The sequence below is a fragment of the Corythoichthys intestinalis genome, chromosome 1 (assembly GCF_030265065.1).
Source record: "Corythoichthys intestinalis isolate RoL2023-P3 chromosome 1, ASM3026506v1, whole genome shotgun sequence".
Classification (NCBI taxonomy): domain Eukaryota; kingdom Metazoa; phylum Chordata; class Actinopteri; order Syngnathiformes; family Syngnathidae; genus Corythoichthys; species Corythoichthys intestinalis.
The window spans coordinates 54,345,599-54,368,054 of record NC_080395.1 but is presented as its reverse complement, the minus strand read 5'-3'; the positions used below and the strand labels follow the sequence as shown (position 1 = coordinate 54,368,054).

The window sequence follows — 22,456 nt, the reverse complement described above, 5'->3', positions numbered from 1 at the left end:
CACGTTTACAAGTGGACACAAATCTACTGGACTGTCTCAGAAAATTAGAATACACAATATTCTAATTTTTTGAGACAGTCCTGTGTATATATACAGGACTGTCTCAGGAAATTAGAATACACAATATTCTAATTTCCTGAGACAGTCAGGAAATTAGAATATTGTGTATTCTAATTTCCTGAGACAGTCCTGTATATATACACAGGACTGTCTCAAAAAATTAGAATACACAATATTCTAATTTCCTGAGACAGTCCAGTATTTACACAAGCCAAATGAATACAAAATAAGAAATAAGCTTGCTTTCAGGATAAGCCCAGGCCAAAGCAACAAACAAAAGGAATCTACACTCAAACCACACCTGCTAACTAAACCCTGATCATTAAAAAAAAGAACAAAAAGACAGCAACTACCCTGGCTTCCTACAATAAACAAAACAGGAGAAAACGGGTTGAACAAAAATGGCAGCTTACCCCTACGGCTTCAGTGCTCTTATGTACAGTGCTCAACGAAAAGGATCTAATAGCGAAGAAACACAAAAGACTTCACCGAAAAGCAGGAGTGTAACAAGCAAGCGAACGAATGCAAGGCGAATGTATGGCAAGCAAACAGCTGGCAAGGAGGTACCTGGCACGAATGCTGTCAAGCGCGACCTCCCAGATCATTGACAACGGCTGCTTTTTGAACATGGCGGCATCCTTCGGTGGCTAATCAGCAGCGGCTACGATGTCTACCCATTCGGTGTCGGTCAGCCCACGTCACGTTGGGGGGGGAGGCAACCAGCTAGCGGAGGCAAGGATCAGCTGACTGGAGACTGCTCAAAATGAAAATAACAAACGGCCAGGGCCGTCACACTACTAAAAGTCCGACCTGCATCATAGTTAGCATAGCATTCATCTGTGTGAACATGCTAACTTGCAAAACTACCGTGGTCATGCCAGCCTCCACAAGGAACAAAGTCAAGCTAGCCGTCCCTCATTTGGATCATTGTTTGCATTATGTGCATTACGGTAATGCAATGTAGTGGCTTCAGAGTACAAGTCTTTTTATTTATAAAAAAAAAAAAAAAAAAAAAAACAGGGAGCTATCCAAGACATCAGAATTCCATTAGAGTACTTTGGTTCCAGTCTTAGGGTAGTCTATTATGCCTCAGATGTAGATCGGTCCTTGGATATCTTAGATTTTTGTTTTCACAATTTTTTCCCAAATTACTTTTATATTACAATACTTTAGTTTGAGTCTAGGGGTGCTCCGGTGTCCCTCAGAAGTGGACCCATTCTTGGATAGCTCACTGTTTTTTTTTTTGTTTTTTTTTAAATAAAGGGATTTGCACTTCAAAGTGTTTGTTTAGTAGTTTTTGAAAACCAAGGTTTGAATCGAACGTTGTATCACGTGAACCAGTTAGTGTAAGTCAATAGAGATTTATTTTGCTTTGATAATTTCACCTATCAATTAATTGCAAAAAAAAAAAAAAAAAGCAACTATTGCTGATCACTTCTCAGAATTAGCAAAATAAATGTTCCCCTGACTCAAAGATTGCATCTGTGGGTTAATTTTATCAATTGACCTTTTTAATATATATTTGGACACTCTAACGAACTACCTTCAAGTCAAACTGAATTGCGAGCTGAAGTGCCATGAAGTGCAGCCATCAAGACATGATAGAAATTGCCAAAAGCTCTCCAAACAATTATAACAAAAGCAGTGTTTGGAATAACGCCATTATAAATAAAGCCGTTACATAACGGCCTTATTTTTTTCAGTAACGGGGTAATCTAACTAATTATTTTTTCCGCCGTTACCATTACTGACGGTCAAAAGCAGTGCGTTACTTACTCTGAATAAATTGAAGAAACTACTAGCCGTAGCGAGTCTACTCTGCTCAGTTTATTTGTCATCCATGACTTGGGGTGCATTCAGGTTCGAGAATAGCGCACGTGTTTTGTTTTGTGCTTTTTCTTAGCAAAGATATACCACACAGGACGTGCTGGCACTCTGTTTCTTTAATACCACATATAACTTCAACATTAACACAAACATACGGCTCTCGGCAGGCCGTGTCTAACTCACTCCCGCATCATGTGAGGAAAACAATATTGGCGCCGTGTGCACTTTAGGGAGCCTCAGATAATTCTGTATCAGAATATTACAGCATGTACTTGTCATGACTTCAAGCTGTTTGTCCCTGCTCATTCAATTAGACAATGCTTTCCAAAGCATGCTAACGTTTCTGTTTTTGGTACACCTGAATCCTAGCCTCGTTCCCATCCCCCACTGTCAGCTAGCAAAAATGCTGCTTCCATCTTGAGGACGGCAGACGCTTTGAGGGTGAAGGGAGGAGTAGGGGGACGAGGCTACCTGAATGCACCACCTGGATAGATGCGATGGGAGTGATTGTGATTGGCTGAGGGTTAGAGTCATGTGTCATGGTAAGCCAATCAGAGCCGGTGTTTTCACACACCAACCGGAACAGCGCGTGCGGCAAACACACACACGCAAAACAGATGCAGAGGGATATGATAGCAGGGCATTCAGAGGAATATTTGTCCTTTACTAGGTGGAGATATAAACACTATTTCAAGTCAAAATACTTGAAGTCCAGTAGGCTATGTCTACTTGACCTGTTGTCTCAGGTTGTGAGAGTTAGATTTAATTGATTATACTCACTTTATATTGTTTACTGCTGACTGTTATTTTATTATATTGTTTACTTTTTATTTTTGTTGCACTTCATATGTAGGATAAATCTGTTACTGGTGAGGTGCAATAAATATTACAAGGTTCTATAACACAACTACCTGTCTGTTCTTCTCTATTCAACTGACTCGAATACTGCTCAAAAAATTTCAAATTCTTTGACATACAACTTCTTTTTAAAGAGACGGAAATAATTACTTTCCCTGGTAACTAGTTACTTTTACTATAGAGTAATTCAGTTACTAACTCAGTTACTTTTTGGAAGAAGTAGTGAGTAACTATAACTAATTACTTTTTTAAAGCAACGTGCCCAACACCGAACAAAAGTCACTTTTAATTTTAGTAATCATGATGTAGCTGTAGATATTGATTGTTCTTTGATTGCTCCATGTTATATCTTACAATATTACCAATAAATTCGTATTATTTTAAAAATTGAGTTTTATTTTTGTTTCATATTGCACGCTATATACAACGTTGTAAGATTAGTCACCAATATGTAAGGGCATACGTCACTATTTGTAAGATTGCCAACGGCCTCGGATTGACAGGTAAGCAACCACAGATAAGGGGGTTGGCCGAGTAGCCGGCCATTAGGTACTGCGATTGGATAGTGATTGCTTCGTTTACAGAAACGGCGATTGAGCGGCTCCTCCGTTGCTAATTCAAATTGGAATGGACATCCGTGGTTTTTTTTGTGCTCTTTAGCTGCTGTAGTTACCTCTTCAAGCATGACTGTTGATTTCACTGCTCATCTTGACATCAGTGCTCATGTATATTAGTGCATATGTTATGAATACGCTGACGTACTTTAGTTGAATAAATGCACACAGAACTGCACCATTGTTTTTCGTTTGTCTTATAGATTTTACGATGAACTACCACTTGTGACTTCAGTGACAGAAAATATTTCAGTGCACTGATGTAGTAATGTACGGGTAATAACGGCACTGTTCAGGCTAAATTTACGTTGAAGAAATGTGCCCGCCCCCCAAAAATGTAATGCCCCCCCGTAATTTCTTTCTGCAGCCGGGTCTGCATGCAGGTTGTGCCATATCGTTCCTACCAATGTAAAGACCAAACCTACGCCCTTGTAAATACAACAATGGATTCAGTAATGTGTAAAAACACAAAACTAATGTGTATATACAATGAAAAACCCCTATGTAAAAGTTGAAATAGTGCATGTGCATGTGCTATAGGCCCTGACCCCTGTTCAATAATCTGTTTGTTCTCATTAAACTCCCGTCCCCAGCAAAAAAGTGTAAATGCAGGTTATGCTTTTATATATTCGGCTTGGACTCCAGCAGAGTCCGATGGCTGGATGGAGCCCTGGTGGCCATTATTCTTGCGTCATACTTTTATGCCATTGGCGTAGTCACCTGCCACTCAAACATGCCGGAAGTAGCGTTGAAGTTGAATCTTTGTGTCAAAATGATTCAATCGAAAAAAAAGTGCCTTTTCCACTTTTTCCACTTAAAATAAAAAGTGCGTTCAAAACTTTTTCCACTTTAAAAAAAAAAAAAAAAAAAACGTGTTTAAAAATTTTTGCTTTTCAAAAAAAATGACACTTCAATAAAAAAATATATATATTTCAAATAAAAAAAATATTTTCAAAAAAAAATTTTTTGCAAATGATTTTTTTCTTTGATTAAAAATAGTTTTTTTGATTAAAGCAACTTTTATTGCGATTGAATGATTTAGACGCAAATGTCCTACTCCAATATGGCTCAAACACAAAAAGGATTGCTTCAATCAAAGAAAACGGGTTGAATGAAAAATAAAGTGTTCAAATGCGAATTTCTGAGTCGCAAATATTTTTTTCACATTCAAACCTTTTTTTCTACGATTGAATTTTTTAAATTTTTGATTAAAGTGATTTTTCTTTTGAAAATATATATTTTTTTGTTTGAAGCAACTTATTTTTTTATTCAATAATAAAGACACAAATGTCCTAGCCAAAATGTGGTCCAAACGCAAAATTACATGACTTCAATCAAAAATGTTGTTTCAATTAAAAAAAAAAAAAAACTTGACTTAAATAAATAAATAAAAAAATAATCAAAGAAAAATAGTTTTCACATATATTTTTTGAGTTTCAAATTTATTTTTGCATTCAAACACATTTTTTTTTTTTTTTTTTTTTAATTGAAGTGACTTTTCTTCGATTGAAAATATATATTTTGATTGAAGCAACTTTTTTTTTGATTGAATAATAAAGACACAAATCTACCTCCATACATTGGGACCAAACCTTCGCCCTCAGTAGTATTAAATTGGCCTATTTAGAAAGTGTATCCATTGAACTCAGATACCCATGCGCACGCGCGCACGTTTTTTTGGGGGGTTGTCCCCCGCTTCACATCTGGCTAAGCAGATGTTGCAGTCTGCCGTCCGGCTTCCGCGCTGTCATTGTTTCCTCTTCCACTCTCCATTCTTTTTTCGTCGGGGCTTCAACTCCGTCGAAGCTCTTCTTCACTACTTTGATTTGTTGTCCCCCCACCTAGTCTGTTCTTCTATCCGTCATGGGAGACATCGACATCGAAGCTCCCGACGCCAGGCAGCCGAGCCGCAGCGTGTTGCAGTCGATCCTCCCCAGCAGAGAGTTCGCCTCCTCCAGGAAAGGAATGCTGCTCATCGCTGAAGTGGTAAGAAACTTTTCTTTTTCAAGTTATAGTGAAATGCGTCACCGCTACGCGCGTGGGCTCAATTTCAACTCAACTCTTCGAGTGTAAATTTAGGTGGACCAGTGTCCGTTTTCCATTAAGTAGCAAGAGGAGCGGCAAAGATTATGAACAAAACAAAATAGAAAAAGAAGGGACTACATTCCAAAGTTTCATATGAACGTTTTTTCGTCGTACCTCCCTACTAACCCTTCTGTTTGTTTCTTGAGTGCGCCGAAATATTTTATAAGTCAGCATGACCTGCTTCATGGTTAGCCATAAATATGTTTAACCCTTTATAATAAATAATAATAATAATGATAATAACCCCATGAAAACATGCCGTCCACGAACGTGAACATCACATTTTGGGTCATGTAGGCCACAATATTAACATTTGGTATACAGTACAATTGTAGCCTGCATTACACAAAATTGGACGCCAGGTCTCAGTTATAGCTGTATTATTAATATCATTGTATTTTTTTTAATATTAATTTCTGTATACAGTATATATAGTATATAGGGCAGAAAACACTCAGGTGAGTTCTAGTTCCGCTCTGAGACCCCCAATTTGGCCAGATTTCAAAATTGTCCTATATGCATGTGTGATACACCATTGGAAACCTTAAAATCACAATCTTTCTTGGGGAAGAAATATTTTGAACAGGAGGGCATTTAAAAAAAAATAATAATAATAATTATATGTGGCCGGGTAAATTGACTGAACCAACACAACGTTTTTTTTTTTTTTTTTATGTGGGCTTTATTCCCGACTGCACATGAAAGCAAAATAAAGTTGTACAGCATTACACAGTTCACCCGGTTACATATAATTTTAAACAGCAAAACCCTAACTGAAGGTGAGAGAACGCGACAGCATTAAAGATGCCATGATTTTAACCAGATATTATTGCATACTTACCTCTTTTCGACCCAAAAACTCCATGTAGCATGTATCACCGAGTGTCACGACAATTCCCAAGGACTTTGGGGGGATTTTATGGGTGAAACATGGTAATATAACAAGGGTCACGAAGCAGAAATCGCAGACATCAAGGAGTGGTCGAGATTTTTATGTTCATATATTTACCCTTTTAAACGTTATTTTATTTATTTATTTATTTTCAATTTTTCTTTGCTTGTATCAATTATTTTATATCTAAAATATTGGGGGAAATGCGACAGTAACGAAAACAATACAATTCTGCGATAGTTGTGAGGTAGATGTCCGTGACTTTTTTAGAGACGCCATTTTTTTTCAATATGACGTAATTTGTTTAAAAGTTTAAAATATGTGAGTGAATAATTTTTTAAAGTCGTTTTTTTTTTTAAATGAAATATTAGACATCAATTAATGATTCTAAGCTAAAAATGACAGACATTTTGAATAATAGATATAATGAATTACCTTCGTTTTATGGCTGGGTTGAAACAAAAGCGGTTGCACGACGTCTGTAAACAGGGTTTTCCAGGGTAAAACGGACAAATTAAAAATAGTTTAGGGGCTTAATGTGCCATGAATCTGATATGTCAGCATATAGACATACAGTATTGTTCTATCAAACACAATAGTCCTTTTGGCTTAAAATACAGCAGTTTCTTTTAAAGAGGAGTGCAAGAGCAGAAACTGCTTTTTCGGTGTTGACGGTGTTTTCCGCCATATACTAGTATATATATTTTTTTATGAATAAGTAATATTTTAAATGAATACGAAATTAATAACAACTGAAATGCCCCGTATAACACTCTAAGGTTGTTGTTGTTTTGTTTTTATTTAATTGTATTATTCATTAATTTTGATTTTGTAGTTTTTAATTAATTCCCTGACATTGAGAAAAGCAGACGCCCGATTAATTTCAACTGTGAGGCTGTGGATTGTCATCTTTCAAGTTTACTGTCAACCCACCCTGTCAAAATGGGGGTCAGTAAAAAAAAATTAAAAAAAATAAAAAATAAAAAAAATTAACGCTTACAGGGCACTCATTAACTCATTGGCTGCCATAGACAGCGCTACACGTCCAATCCATTTTGACCGGAAGGGGCGAATGAATATTCATGACCAGTGTGTATTTCTGTTTTTATTCATTTTAATTGTGTCGGTTTTTTGTTGTTGTTGTTGTTGTTTTTTTTATTTTATTTTTTTTATTTTTACATTGTATTAATTTATAAATTTATTTACAATTTAGGCAGAGGCTCAGTGAAACAGCACTTCTGCCACGGGGACGTGCGTTTATCCGTGTATGTTCGTTCGCCCCGAACACTCTCTATTAGATGGAAGAAAAAGGGCTTTTTGAGGCAGTCTCAGTTAAAATGTCAGGGCTCTCTGTACTCACCTAGGCATTTTCAGGGCATGCATGGAGTAAAAAAGTTTGCATTTACACTACAAATTCCATATACCTTTAAAAGGAATCACAGATTTAAAGCCTTGTAGGCTCTAATAAAGCAAAAATTTTCTCTTTTACTAATATATGTTATTAGAAACACATATATTATTGCCATTGATTTAAAAATATAATATTTAGTACATGTTTTGACCGACGTAGAGCGCCATGTTTTACGCGCAATGCACGCCGGGGGGTGATGACGCGGTTGGGATGGACTGGGAAAATAGTGTGCTAGCTAGCAAGCGAAGCTAGAATGACGACGGGCATGAATTTGTCACATTCTACTTCTGGTCAAATTGTTTTGGAATGGAATGGAATGGTGTTATACTTATATAGCGCTTTTCCACCTTGTTACAGAGCTGTGGGATGAGTTCCCAACGTCGTACCTGCATCCAATTCCGGCTCATCAGCAGTGTCTATAAACCGACCCTAGGCGGCTTGCCTTGATATTGACTTGCTCCCATTTGATGTTTTGAATTCTTGACCCCTTCGTTGCGAGTTGCATCATTGCCTTGGTTTTCCCGTTCGTCTGGCTCTCATCACGGTTTTCCCTCGTTTTATTTATTTATTTATTTTTTATTGATCCTGACCCACTGTAAGGGACCCTTTTTGTGTCTCCCTTTTTGCGATCGCGTGTTTTTTGTGTGTGTTCAATAAACCCTTTTACACAATCCCTGTTATCTTGCTTCACTGTTACTAGACACTGCGGTGAAGTGAGCCACGTTTTCTAATTCCGTGTTCAAGCCACTTTCTTTTCAGTTGCGTTTCCCTTTTAGGTTTTACTGCACAGAGACAGACACGAATGTAATGTCACGCTGAAGTATAGTCCTGTGGTGTATGCGCTCGTCTGTCGCACGTGAAACCCGGGTTGGAATCCCGCTGGAGACCTTTATTTAATTGCTTTTGCTGCTCATTTTGTGAAATATTGACAGTACTTTCCTGCTAACCACTTTTCTGCTCGGGTTCGCCCAGTGACGTCACTGCCCAGAGTGCACTGCGCCGTTAACAACAATAGCAACCTACTAGTTAAACTAATTTTACAAATTTTATTAAAACGAAAACATTAAGAGGGGTTTTATTATGAAATTACTATAACTCATACTATCTTTTAAGAATTACATGTCTTTCAATCCGTGGTACCCTATAAGTGTCAACCTTTGAATAGCTGATCACAACTGGTGTCAACAATAATCGATGCGGCGATGCATCCCGATGCGGGCCATGGACGATGCGATTCGATGCGGGCAACAAGCCGAATCGATTCAGCACATATTAAAATTTGGGCTGTCAAAATTATCGCGTTAACGCGCGGTAATTAATTTTTTAAATTAATCACGTTAAAATATTTGACGCAATTAATGCACATGTCCCGCTGAGACAGTATTCTGCCTTTTGGTAAATTTTACAGCAAGGTTTTTTGTGCTGTCTAACAGCGAACTCTTGTGGTCGCTTTGCGACATGGTTTATTGCTTTCTTGCCAGTTCAATATGGCTGCACGACGTCTCGGGCTGATGCCTACGTTGTAATGTTGTGCTTATATGATCCTTGGACAAGATTTGTCCGTAAGTATGGTTGTTGTAAAGAATGTACATATTATGTTAGTAAGCGAAATGTTATATTTTTTGTATGAGATGTTTTTTGTTTATGTTTAGTGAACCTGTATAGCGTGCTAAGCTAACGGTGTTGCTAATGCAATGCTTGTGTACTTTTTTTTGTAGTTTCACTACGGTCTGAAGAGGACAGTGGTTTGAGGCCATTTTATTAATAAATCAGATGAAAAAGGAAGAAGTCTGATTATTAAGGCGTCGTTCACTAACTGTCTAGCTTTGAAAAAAGTAGACGCTTCGGAGTGAGGACAGCATAGACAGATTTAAATAACAGTAGAGTGAAATGCCCACTACAGTCCTTATGTACCGTATGTTGAATGTATATATCCATCTTGTGTCTTATCTTTCCATTCCAACAAATTATTTTACAGAATATATATATAATTTACAGAAAAATATGGCATATTTTATAGATGGTTTGAATTGCGATTAATTGCGATTAATTACGATGAATTAATTTTTAAGCTGTAATTAACTCGATTAAAAATTTTAATCGTTTGACAGCCCTAATTAAAATATATAAGTTCGTTCAAAAATCTTCTGTTGATGCAATGGATTTGGTTTCCCCATTTGTATTATTATTCTCATGTTTACCTGTAGAGGGAGCTACTGTACAAGCAATGCAGGGGGGACGAGGAACCCAAATCTGCTTCCTCACGGGAGTAACGTCACAGACATGCGCAATTGCGCAGTGGCAATCGAGAAAGCAGAGAGTAAAGACATAACAACAATGGCTGAAGCGGAGAAAGAGGGAGCGCTAAAGATTATTGACGCACCAAAGAGTGTAAAAAAAAAAAAAGAAAGCCCTGGTCTCATTCAAAGCACTAATTAAATGCTGTGATTTTTTTTATTTTTATTTTTATATATATTACTATTTTCATTTGACTACAACCAGGAATGACACAAGAGCCTATAAAAAGTTGTTTAATGTCTGACCGCTTGTGTTGCCTCATGATTCACGAAAAAATGCTTTGCTTTAGCATTTTAATGCATCCCAGGCTTTAATGCATCGTGATGCATTCGAACCGAATCGAATCGTGGCCCTCTGAATCGAATCGAATCGAATCGTGGCCCTCCGAATCGTAATCGAATCGAATCGTGAGGGCAGTGCCGATGCACACCTCTACTGATCACTGTAGTGACCACTGTACCTGAAAGGAGAATTGAGTCAGCATTTTCTCTATTGTGTGGCTTTTAAACTGGTACTCCAACTTCGTCTGGAACCCATAAATGGTCGATCAATTGAAGAGTCAATAATGGTCTATGACCATAAATGATTGTTTGCCTTGATGTGTCCTATGATTGAAAGGTGACCAGTCCAAGGTGTACCACGCCTCTTGCTCAGAGTTACGTTATGCTATTATATGTTGATGTGCTTGAGTATCTACAATATACGTGCGACTTCCCTGTTGTCATCATTGCGTGCTGATTTTTAAAAAACATTCATTTTGATTATTATGGCCTACTATCCACTATTGCCTGAACACAGTAGGGGAGGTTGAAAGTGACTCCCACTTACTACTAAGCTCCGTGCTGGATTTCATCAGACTAAAGATGCTTTCATTATTGTGTCACTCTTTCTTGCTTGATTTAGAAAAGCAAGCATTTGGCACCATAGCAACTTTTTTTTATAGTCACAACTCGCAAACTGAATTAGAAACATCTTTTTGTTGGCATTGTATTAAAACTGTCAAGGAATTTGTTGGTTGCATTCCAGTGCTAGACAGCATTAAACACTTCAAACAAAAAAAGTGCTAAGAAACAATTACCAAGCATGAAGTTAGCGCCACCATAAACTATTCTGACAAGACTCTCAAAGAAATCATTCAATTTAGAGGGGTCAGATATCAATGCATATTGACTAGGGGATTGTCTCATCTCTGATACATCATAACTGCTCTGGTTACTAGGTTTTGACTCACAAATGCAACTATTTGCACAGCAGGGATTAGCAGTATGTGTTCATCGATTTAACTTTGAGCAATCCCAAGTCCGTGTTGTCTGTACAAAAATGCAGCTTCAGCAGTGTCATGCGCTTGTCGGAAGGAAGTTTTTTTTTTCCTCTTGCTCCAATCAAACTGGTGTCATGTGACTCTCATCTCATGTTGGCTCATCTCATGTTAGGCTGCGGTCACAGAGCGGTCATTCTCTTGCTCACAGTCACACACTTCCATTCCACAATGTGTAGCCTAGAGCAGTGCTCACTAAGTACATGATCCGACATCCACAACAGGGGCTCTTTACACCCAGGTCTCAGCCCAGTGTCATTTAGTACATTGTATGTGTATGGGTTGGGGGTGGGGTTCTAAATATTAGATTGAAAGTACACAGTGTAACTGATTAAGTCTAGTAGGTGTGGTTGAAAAATTGTATAAGCTGTTTCAACAGATGAAACTGGAGGTCATTATTTAAGTTGTTGTTAAATCAAAAGGGCAAACTGGAAGACTGGGAATGTTTTGATGTCTAGTTATCAACTTGCAGTCTGTCCATTGTGTGTTTGTCCTTGACTCCTTGCTGCACGTTTATCTTAATGGTTTCCAACTAAGTATATTACAAATGGGCACTGCAAAGAGAGCAACACATCTCACTGTGCTCATTAGTTTGACTCCGAAAGAGCTAAAACTGCCTTATTATTCTTTCAGTGTCAAACAGTTATGACTGCAGTGCATAACAATGTTTTTTAATATAAAATGATTCAGAAACATTCCTTTTATGGCGTCAACATAAATTGGGATACGTTCTATTTGATGTTTATGGCCCTTAGTTGCATTCCCAGCTCACTCATTCCATACACTTTAAATAAAATCTGCTGATCTCAGAGTGAATTTTGCCTGGCGGCTCAGAGAAGTGTGCATAGTTTATACAACAAGCACATCAACTTTTGTTAATGGGACATACCTGTTGTTTTATCCGCCACTCTTTATATGAATGCCTGTGTACATACTTTACTTTTTTCTGGCCATAATTATTCAGCACGGTTTACTTGGCGGGCAGCAATTGTGGCTTACAGTTAAGAGGTTCTGGGTTTGAATATCAATTACGCTGTAAAAATAAAACTTCAATAAGTTCCATTAACCTAAGCTTTGAAATGTGAACTTAGCCCTAGCCTTCAGCAGTGAATGTGACGGCAGTACATTAGTCAGCCAGATTGTTTAGCTCAGTTGTCTATCCGTTCTGCTGCTTTTAGAGAAATCCATGTTTGAATCCCATTTGAGTTAACTGCTTAAATTTGAGCCCTTTTTACTTAAGATTTTGAGTTCTGCTTTCATAACATAAATCCCTTTTAATTAAAATTTTTAGTTCTGCTAATTCAACATAAATCTAGTTAACTTAAAATCTTTAGTTCTGATTACTGTATTTTCATGTCCATAGGGCGCACTGTATTAAAAGGCGCAGGCTCATTTTCGGGTAATATTTTTGTATTTAACACACACACACAAGATACACCGCATTATTGGGCGCATGAAAAACATATCCTAGCATGCCTTCTCTCTTTAAAGTGCCTGTGACAGCATAAAAAAAAATCTTAAAAAGCATTTTTATGTAGATTAGAATCATATTTTGAGTCTTTAAATCTGCCGTTTAGACCTACCTGTCATAATTGGGCTCTAGCATCCCCAGGTGGAGGATGACGTCGGCAGGGTCACGAGTTCATCTGATTTAGAATTCAGCCCATTGAGAGGGGAAGGGAAAAACGAGGAAAATACGACAGAGAGCAGCAAAATGTCAAGATTGTTTCAATCTCTCTACTCCAGTATTTTTACAGGATATTCTTTTTATCTGAGTATTTTTCCCCAATTGCTAAATAAATGATAATTCTTTTTATCTGAGTATTTTTCCCCAATTGCTAAATAAATGATAAATGGCAAATAACAGTCTTGTGAAAATGGAATATGAAATATTAAAAAAGCATTATTCAGTGCGACAGGGCAAAATTACTGCATAATGCTCAAAACTGCCGACTTCTTCCTCTCCCGAACGGTACTTTATGCCACCAAAGTTAGTCCGGCTTTTGTCATTTCCATGCCCGGCTTCAGAGACAGAGGAAAGAGCGTGACCAAAACAGGAGGAGTGACAGCTAACCGACATGCTAACCCGAACCGAGCAGCTTTTCCGGGTCTTATTCTCGCCTTTAGACAATGAAAAATCACACAAAACTACCCTGACTCATGTCACAAATGGTGGCTGGGTTTATTGACTTCACCGATCGGCCAGCCCCCGTCTGCTAGCAAGTTACAGCTCGTTGTTCTGCTGCAGCCATGGCGGGTTGGCAGTGCTCATCACCGGGAATGAATGTCAAAAATAACCCATTCTCGGTGGACAAACCGGCTGATGTCGGAGCGGGGGGGTTACTCGTGGCCAAGCCGATGAAAGTGCATTCACGACGGGCGCGCGAATGGGACCGAGCGGGCTGGATCGTCGGACCGGGGGGGGGGGGGGGGGGCGCAATTTCGGCGGGCACACGAATAGGACCGAGGGTATGGAAGTGACCATGGTGTGACAAGCCGCCGGTCGTCAGCCGTGTGGCCTTCTCAGTAGACAAGGAGCATTGTCACCCACAAAATGCAGGTGACCTCCTTTTTAAAACGTATGCCATGATCCCAGTGTGTGACATAATATTAAACACGTTGCTTACTCACTTCTTTGTCGGTCCAATGGTCCCACAGTTGTCTGACTTGTTTTCGCCATTATCCGCGGTGAATGGGAACTTTCTGAAACCCAAAAAGGCTCACACGCCTCTCCCTGGTGCAGCAACAAAAGCCTGCAGCACATTGGGCTGGCATGATGCGGAAAATAAACAAATTAATCAGCGAAATCAACTGATCCGCAGTCCTTCTGCATGCTATACAGTAATGGCTGTATTGTGAGATGGTTACCCGGTTGACGTCACATTCGCATTCTCTGTCAATCCAGAAAGTCACTCATTTTCGTGGCGCGGGATTAAAAAAAATTGAATAACATATATATACATATATATATATATATATATATATATATATACAGTATATATATATATATGGATCGTTTCCACACACATCCAAGTGATCCATTTCATTCAGGTGCATAAAATACCCAGTGAAATATGAAATAAACAAGCTTTTTGCTGTCATAGGCACTTTAAGATTCTCATGCAGCTCTCACTTATGTCCGCCTTTTCATTTGGTACTCATTCCGCACAATAGGCGCACCACATTATTAGCGCACCATCCATTTTAAAGATTTTTTTTTTACTTTTAGGTGCGCCCTATGGTTGTAAAAATATGGTACTTAACATTTGCGAGCCATTAATACTTGCACATGCATGTGAAATAGGTTGACTTGTAATTTCAAGTTCCGCTCACTTTTTTTTACAGTCTAGTTATGAATGCTGGTGTATCTATTTGTGAGTACAGGGTATGGGTATGTACTTTTGAAATCTGGAAGCGATTGATTCCTGATACGTAGGAAACAATGCCAGTTATCAAGAGTAGCAATTTTCTGTACTTTTGTGTGTTTAAGGTAATAAACATTCATTTGATAATCTAATATGAACATAAAAAATGAATATAAATTCTAATTTTAAAAAGTACCCCTATATGTCTAGTCATGCTACTTTATTTTGACTACAAATATGCCTGTTTTCAGCAAAATTGCCACACCCTTGTGATCTTAGATTTTTACCCAATGCCTTTTAATGAAGATTTGGATGACTCATATGCGGTATGACATATTTAGGCACTGTTACCACCTTGTGTTTGTGCCAGCAAGACAGATTTAGTGTAACAGTGAATAAACATTGTCGGTTCGCAGCTGTATCTCCTTACAGGAAGTAGGCCTGGAGCCATGGGTGGATAAGTGCTCACTCTTGGGGAAGCTACTTTGTTCGAAAAGGGACACTTACAGACCATCAAAACGCAACTGAAATACTTGTACTCAGCCTAAATAGTAAATAGAGCTGTGAAGTACTACTGGCCACGAGCCAGATCTTGTTGCCAGATGTGTCCCCGTGTGTACTGTACATATGAACATTGGAGATCGATGATAGGAGTGTTGACAAAAGAACAGGAAGCAAAAAAAGTGGTGGGAGGCTAAAAGATAGTGATCCATGGCAGGAAGTAAACAGACTATGTGGGAAGTGACACACATTACTCATAAACAAACATCTTGAACCAAGGAGAAATGTCGAAAAAAGTCCTAATAGATTAGGCTGAGAGGTTTAATTTTGATCAAAGCATGTCCTCTCAGTGTTGCTTTTGTGTTTTTCGTGAACATCATGGTGTCTCTTTAGGTGCTGTCCTTCGTCGACTTTGTATGCTTTGCCGCATCCACAGCGGCCGCCTTTGTGACAGTCCCACTCCTGGAGTTCCTCGCCGCTCTCTTCCTGCTTTTTGCCTACTCTACCAAACTCAACGAGAGGTTTAAAGGCTTCCTATGGCCTCTCATGGTAATGGCAGTGTCACATTTATGCAAAAAAAGTATATAGTCGTGTGTGGTATGTTTTCCCTGCTAACAAGTGTTTTTTCTTTTCCCCATTCAAGGATTTCATGAGATGTGTTACAGCTGCCATCATTTTTTTCATTATTTCTATAATTGCAGTATCCAAATATGTAGATGGCTCTTCCAAAGCTGCTGGGGTAAAGTTGACCTACCATTCAGTATCACCATTATTTCTCATTTGTTACTCCCACACATCTTTTTTCCCTTTGCAATACCCAAATCCTTACTCCACCTGCAGCACTTTCTTCTTTTATCCACCTCACAGGTTTTTGGCTTCCTCGCTACAATTGCATTTGCTTTAGATTTTTATCTCATTTTTAACGAGCTCGCCAATTTCCTGAAGCAAGGCGGAGAGACCACAGAGGAGCATTCCGGACAGCAAGGTAATGTTACCGGGCTGGTATATATCGTACTGTATACGCATATCCAGATTCTTTCAGGGTAAAGAAACACATATAGGCACATACAGTTCAAGAACAAGATGAACAAAGAAAAAACAGCAAATCCGTGCAGTCTCCTGCTCCAGTGACAGAGCAGGAGAGTGTTTAATGTCAAAAAATGTTTGCAGATTTTCACGGTAAACTATTGTGTGATCCAACTTATTCCAATATTATTATGGCGATAGTTAGCATCCAGAGCTGCCATGTGTTTTACATATGATTAGTATACAGTTTACAGTGAAACACAGCAGTTTGATTATTTTTGCGGATAGCCCTTGCATCACAGCATACAAAAACGTTGACGCAGTTTTCCTCTACCGAGACGTCTCAGTTACGAGAGAATGCTGTTTTACCTTATTTTTGTCACGTAAAAGCGCTGTCCAGATTGTCGATCATTCTGCCAGTGTTCTCAGATTTATAAGACTTATCAGATGTTGCTCCCGAAGCTTGTTTCCCGGTGAATAAGTGACACGGAAAACAAATGTTGTTTTACCCCCAAAAATATTTCCTTCCCTTGCACCTTTGACTGCTGCATTCATTTTAATATGTGAATTAAGGTGCTCTTTATCATAGATTTCAGTCCACATCAAGATGATAGCAACACTACAAAGAGAATATTCAACTCCTGCATATTGCATAAATGATCAATTGGATTTAGACTTCATTATTTTGAAGGTTTTAGTACAGTAAAATGGCATCATTTTCCTCAAGAAATCAGTTCAAGAATATCAGGGCCTTTTTAGCCCTTCAAATATCCACGGTCTGAATTAGTAAAACAGGACAGGACAGAATGTTTACATATTACATATTGTACGCCAAGTTCAGATGCATTTAAAGTGTACAAGTGTATATGCATCCATTCTGTTATGTAATTTTTAGAACAGCGGGGGGAGGTCTCAAAAACTGGCTTGCTTTGTTCTTTTCTTAGTGAGGACACGAACTAAAATGACTACTACTCTGTTTTTTGTTCAAGGACCAGAATGAAATATGGCATATTTGGTATATTCTAGGAAAGTATACACATTGATTGTTTGAGCCCAATTTTAAACTTTTTTTTTTGTTTCAGCTGATTAATTACATTAATTAATTATACAGTTATTGTTGCCTATAGTTTCTGAGTTTGCCAGTAGAGGGCATTCAAACTTTTTGGTTGATTTTTTTTTTTTTTGTAATCTCAGAGTTAATTAGTTAGATTAATTACAGAATGAAATTGTAACTCCTCCGTTATTTGTAGACAGATGACAATGAACTTTGGTTGGTGTATTTTAGGGGAGTACAGTGGTACCTCTACATACGAAGTTAATTCATTCCAGGACCTACTTTGTAAGTCGAAATGGTTTGTATGTCGAGCAGGATTTTCCCATAATGATACATTAAAATTCCATTCATTCGTTCCACAGCCCAAACCTACACTAAATCCTTAATAAATACTGCTGGTACTATGACAAATGGCAGTTACACGTACCAAAATAAATAAATTATAAATGAAAATACAATATAAAAAAGTACAGTATAATAATAATAATTCCTGTAATAATGTAATGAATCGGGTTCTAATGTGGCAGATGTATTTTGTATGCTGTACCTGAACGCACCGCATGGCTGACGTAACAGTGAGATAGGTGCGGTAGACATTTTACTTTCTCTGTTAACGTTGTTGTTGGCATCAACTGTGATGGACAGTAGGCATGTTGTGTTGCACAAGTTCTGAAACATGATTAAAAACCTGACGAAGCTGGCGATTTCTTTGGCGATGTTACCAACATAGATATTTGTCACCTTAAGTTATAAAGACTGGCGAACGGAGGTCGGAGGAGGACTGTTGAGATCATTGGCATTCTACTGCCGTATTGTCGAGCCATTTCACGGACGCGCACACAACGTTCACACAACATTTTTCTGTCATTTGCATCTTTATTTTAATAGTAAGCATCACTTATTTCCTTTATTCAGCTCCTGCTATAAATTTCTTGGAACCCATGTTGATTTCTCTCACAAGAAAATTCGCAGTGCGTCTGTCTTGCGAGAAAACAAAAACTGCGGCGCTGTCATAAACTGTCGTACAGTGGCATGAAAAAGTATCTGAACCTTTTGGAATTTCTCACATTTCTGCATAAAATCACAATCAAATATGATCTGATCTCTGTCAAAATCACACAGATGAAAAAAACAGTGTCTGCTTTAACTTAACCACCCAAACATTTATAGGTTTACATATTTTAATTAGGATAGTATGTAAACAATGACAAAAGGGGGAAAAATAAATAAGTGAACCATCACATTTAATAATTTGTGGACCCCCCCCCCCCCCCCCCCCCGGCAGCAATAACTTCAACCAAACACTCCCTGTAGCTGCAGATCAGTCTGGCACATCAATTAGGACTATCCTTGGCCCATTCTCCTCTAAAAAAAACTGCTGTACTTCAGTCAGATTCGTGGAATGTCTGGCATGAATCACTGTCTTTCGGTCATGCCACAGCATCTCAATGAGGTTCAAGTCTGGACTTTGACTTGGCCACTCCAGAACGTGTATTTTGTTTTTTTTTTAAACCATTCTGAAGTGCATTAACTTCTGTGTTTTGGATCATTGTCTTGTTGTATTATCCATCCTCTTTTTAGCTTCAACTGTCTGACAGACGCCGTCAGGTTTTTAAGTTCAAGGATTGCAAGTTGTCCAGGCCCTGAGGAAGCAAAACAGCCCCAAATTATGATGCTCTCTCCACCTTGCTTCACGGTGGGTATGTGGTGTTGATGTTGGTGAGCTGTTCCTTTTTTCCTCCACACATGTTGTGATGTTGTGTGTTATCACAAACAATTCAACTTTGGTTTCATCAGTCAACAAAATATTTTGCCAAAACTTCTGTGGAGTGTCCAAGTGTCTTTTTGCGGACATTAAATGAGCAACAATGGATTTTTTAGACAGCAGCTGCTTCCTCTGTGGAATCCTCCCATGATCACCATTCTTGGCCATAGTTTTACATATAGTTGATGTGTGCACAGAGATATTGGACTGTGCCAGTGGTTTCTGTAAGTGTTAAGCAGACACTCTAGAGTTCTTTTTTACCTCTCTGAGTATTCTGCGCTGAACTCTTGGCGTCATCTTTGGTGCACGGCCACTCCTTGTGAGAGAAGCAACAGTGCCAAACTCTCCATTTTTAGACAACTTCTCTGACTGTCGACAGATGAACATCCAGACTTTTACAGATGGTTTTGTATCCTTTCCCAGCTTTATACAAATCAACAATCCTTGAACGTGGGTCTTCAGACAGCTCTTATGACTAAGCCATGATGCACATCAGACAATGCTTCTCATCAAGACAATTCTTACCAGTTGTGTGTTTTATATTGGGCAGGGCAGCTTCAAACCACTCAGTGATTGGGCGCACACCTGACTTAAAATGTTTGGGAAAAATTGGTTTCAATTGCTCTTTCACTCTCCTTTGGCATAGGGTTCACTTACTTATTTTTCCCCCCTTCTGTCATTGTTTGCATGCTATCCCCATTAAAATATGAAAACCTATAAATGTTTGAGTGGTTTTAGTTAAAGCAGACACTGTATTTTCATCTGTGTGATTTTGACAAAGATCAGATCACATATGGTGGTGATTTTATGCAGAAATGTGGGAAATTCCAAAAGGTACACAAATGCCGAGTCAAATTTTACTTCAGATGTCGAAAAGATCGTGTGTCGAGGCGATCGTATGTCAAGGTACAACTGTATAAGCATCGATTCGCCAAACCCGATTTTTTTGGGGGGGTCTCTGATTAATTACATTAATTAATTGTAGACTCAGAGTTAGCCACTAGAGGGAATTCGTGCTCTTTGGTTGTGCGTTTACTGTGAGCTTTTAATGGCGTGATGAGATGTTTATGGAGGGAGCCAGACAGTCGTAGTACATTTTAAACCTATTTTTAAAGTAATTCTGAATGAGTCACACACAATTGCTCTTTGAGGTTAACATTTTTGTTATTTTGACAGAATAAATAATGCATCACGGACAATTTTGAAATTGAGAGAAAAATATTATGTTTGATGTAATTTAGTTTGCTCAGTTTCACAAAAAAAGAACTTGTATGTCAAGGATCATTTTTCTACTTTTTCCATGATCTTAATCAGCAAATAGATTTTTCTCTCCAACTCTTTGAGACTCGTCATTGTAGTTTTAGGAAAATTCTAGCTTTGGTTTCTTCTTCCATTGGTGGTGTTTTATTCAAAGTGTAGGAGCCATGTTAAGTTCATGTTCAATACCTTCATTTCTGCTGAAATGCTGTCTAAAAATACAAAATCAGAAACTGGAACGTGAAGTATATTTTTTTGAATAATGAAATTTATATGACAGACCTACGTAGGCAACAAAACACACCTGGCACTTCTAATACTATTGCTCATATGAACAATAAGTAGGGTCAAAGAAGGGGCGATGTCTTGTAAATTATTTAGCAAATGCAGATGTTAAAGCTGAAAATGTGGTCTCAGTTTTTTTCCAGTTAGCTGCTTTATTAAAGAAATTGGCCTCATTGTTCCGATATTCTTGGAGGGGTTTCTACAATCATACAAAGCACATCAATAACAAACCAAATAAAAGGGAACTATATTTACACTGTTTTACTTTTGTTTTTAAAAGGATGAATGCAATCCTTGTATTGCTTCTATTCTTAAATGAGGTGTTTTTTGTTCATTAAGTGACACACAGGCCCACATTGGGGTGTGTCAATCATGCTGATGGAGTTGTTTTTGTCTTTCAGCTGACATTTCCGACTCTGATTCGGACTGAGATTGTTTCCCCTGCAGTTACGTTTTGGATGATCTACCGCAGGAGACAAGGCATTGCAACATATCACAAGGGCACACTCATACGATTATGTACAATGAGGAAGTTACTAAAGTTTCTTGCACAATTGGGATATATTTGGGCAGTTTACAGCCAAAATTGTAAATATGTGGTACTTACATGAGCCTGTCTAAATTCATCTGTTGTATTGTATGCCAAAGAGCAGAGATGCATTCTGTGCAGAATTCATTTTTTTTTAAATGAAAAAAACATGTTTGTTTTTTTTTCAATCTTTTGCAAAATATGCGTAATGCGTAAAAAAAGTTTTGCACATTTTTATAGATTTGTTATAGGTAAAAAACAAATTTTTAAATCATCACTTCATTTATCTTTAAATGCACACGTTCCTCTCCGATTTTTGTTTTTTTATTCACAAAACGAATTACTTAATGACTTTTTTAAAAGAAATGTTTAATCTGATTAAAAAAGAAAAAAACATAACACTACAATGTCTGTCCAGTCAATTTGGAACAAATTACACCCCCCCCCCAAAAAAAAAATAAATATATATATATATATATATATATATATATATATATATATATATATATATATATATATATATATATATATATATACAGGTAGCCCTCGGGTTACGAACGAGTTCCATTCCCGCGCTACCGAAGTAACCCGAATTTCCACAAAAGTCTGAATTAACCCTTTAAGTACCCCTAAATACCAAAATAACCGTCCAAAAACATATATTACATATTATTAGTATTATATGTCATATTAATTTAAATAAATAAATAAATAAATATGATAGATAGACATTACTTCCATCCTGTAAAACAATAGTTCTTCTTATATTAATATGTCACCGTCAAACTATGAACACACAATACAATAATTACAAAGAGCATACAATAATGCTATAAAGTAAATCAATATAGACATATTTGCTTACCAAAACATAACTCAATGGCTGCACAATAATACAGAGAGAAAAAGGTCCAAATCTTGGGTAATTCAACAAGGAGAACGGAAGCCATTTGTTGCTGCGTAGTTTATCGTTTCTCTGCCTTCTTAAAATTAACCCTAAACCCTTCACCCCCACTTCCCAACTTGAAAGCAATGCTCGAAACTAACAAAAAATAGGGCTGGAGTGATGTCAAATAAGTCCGATTGCAACAAAGGAAAGTGGCCTGCACATATACTGTAGTATAATGAAATAGCAGCTATGCAAAGCAATTACTGTGGAGATCAACCATTAAGATTAGACCTATAAATAACTAAAATAAATGACAAAATAATATACTGTAATTACCATCAATGCTGAGAGGTAGCAGACGAGACAATGCTACACGACTTAAAAAAAAAAAAAAAAAAAAACGTGGACAAGACACGCGACGT

General features: G+C 37.8%; 1 protein-coding gene across 2 annotated transcripts; it reads left to right on the top strand.

Annotated features, from left to right (window-relative positions):
• The first annotated feature begins 4,932 nt into the window (after positions 1-4,932).
• Positions 4,933-21,613, top strand: LOC130927146 (CKLF-like MARVEL transmembrane domain-containing protein 3). Of its 2 annotated transcripts, XM_057852751.1 has the most exons (5): positions 4,963-5,345; positions 15,623-15,778; positions 15,873-15,968; positions 16,097-16,214; positions 21,018-21,613. In XM_057852751.1, exons 1-5 carry the CDS (start codon positions 5,223-5,225, stop codon positions 21,044-21,046), a joined length of 522 nt encoding a protein of 173 aa, XP_057708734.1. In that variant the 5' UTR covers positions 4,963-5,222; the 3' UTR covers positions 21,047-21,613. The 2 variants fall into 2 exon arrangements, 1 of the variants encoding a protein (XP_057708734.1); XR_009066357.1 differs by having other exon boundaries at positions 4,933-5,345; positions 15,873-16,214; positions 21,018-21,057.
• Positions 21,614-22,456: the final 843 nt, after the last annotated feature.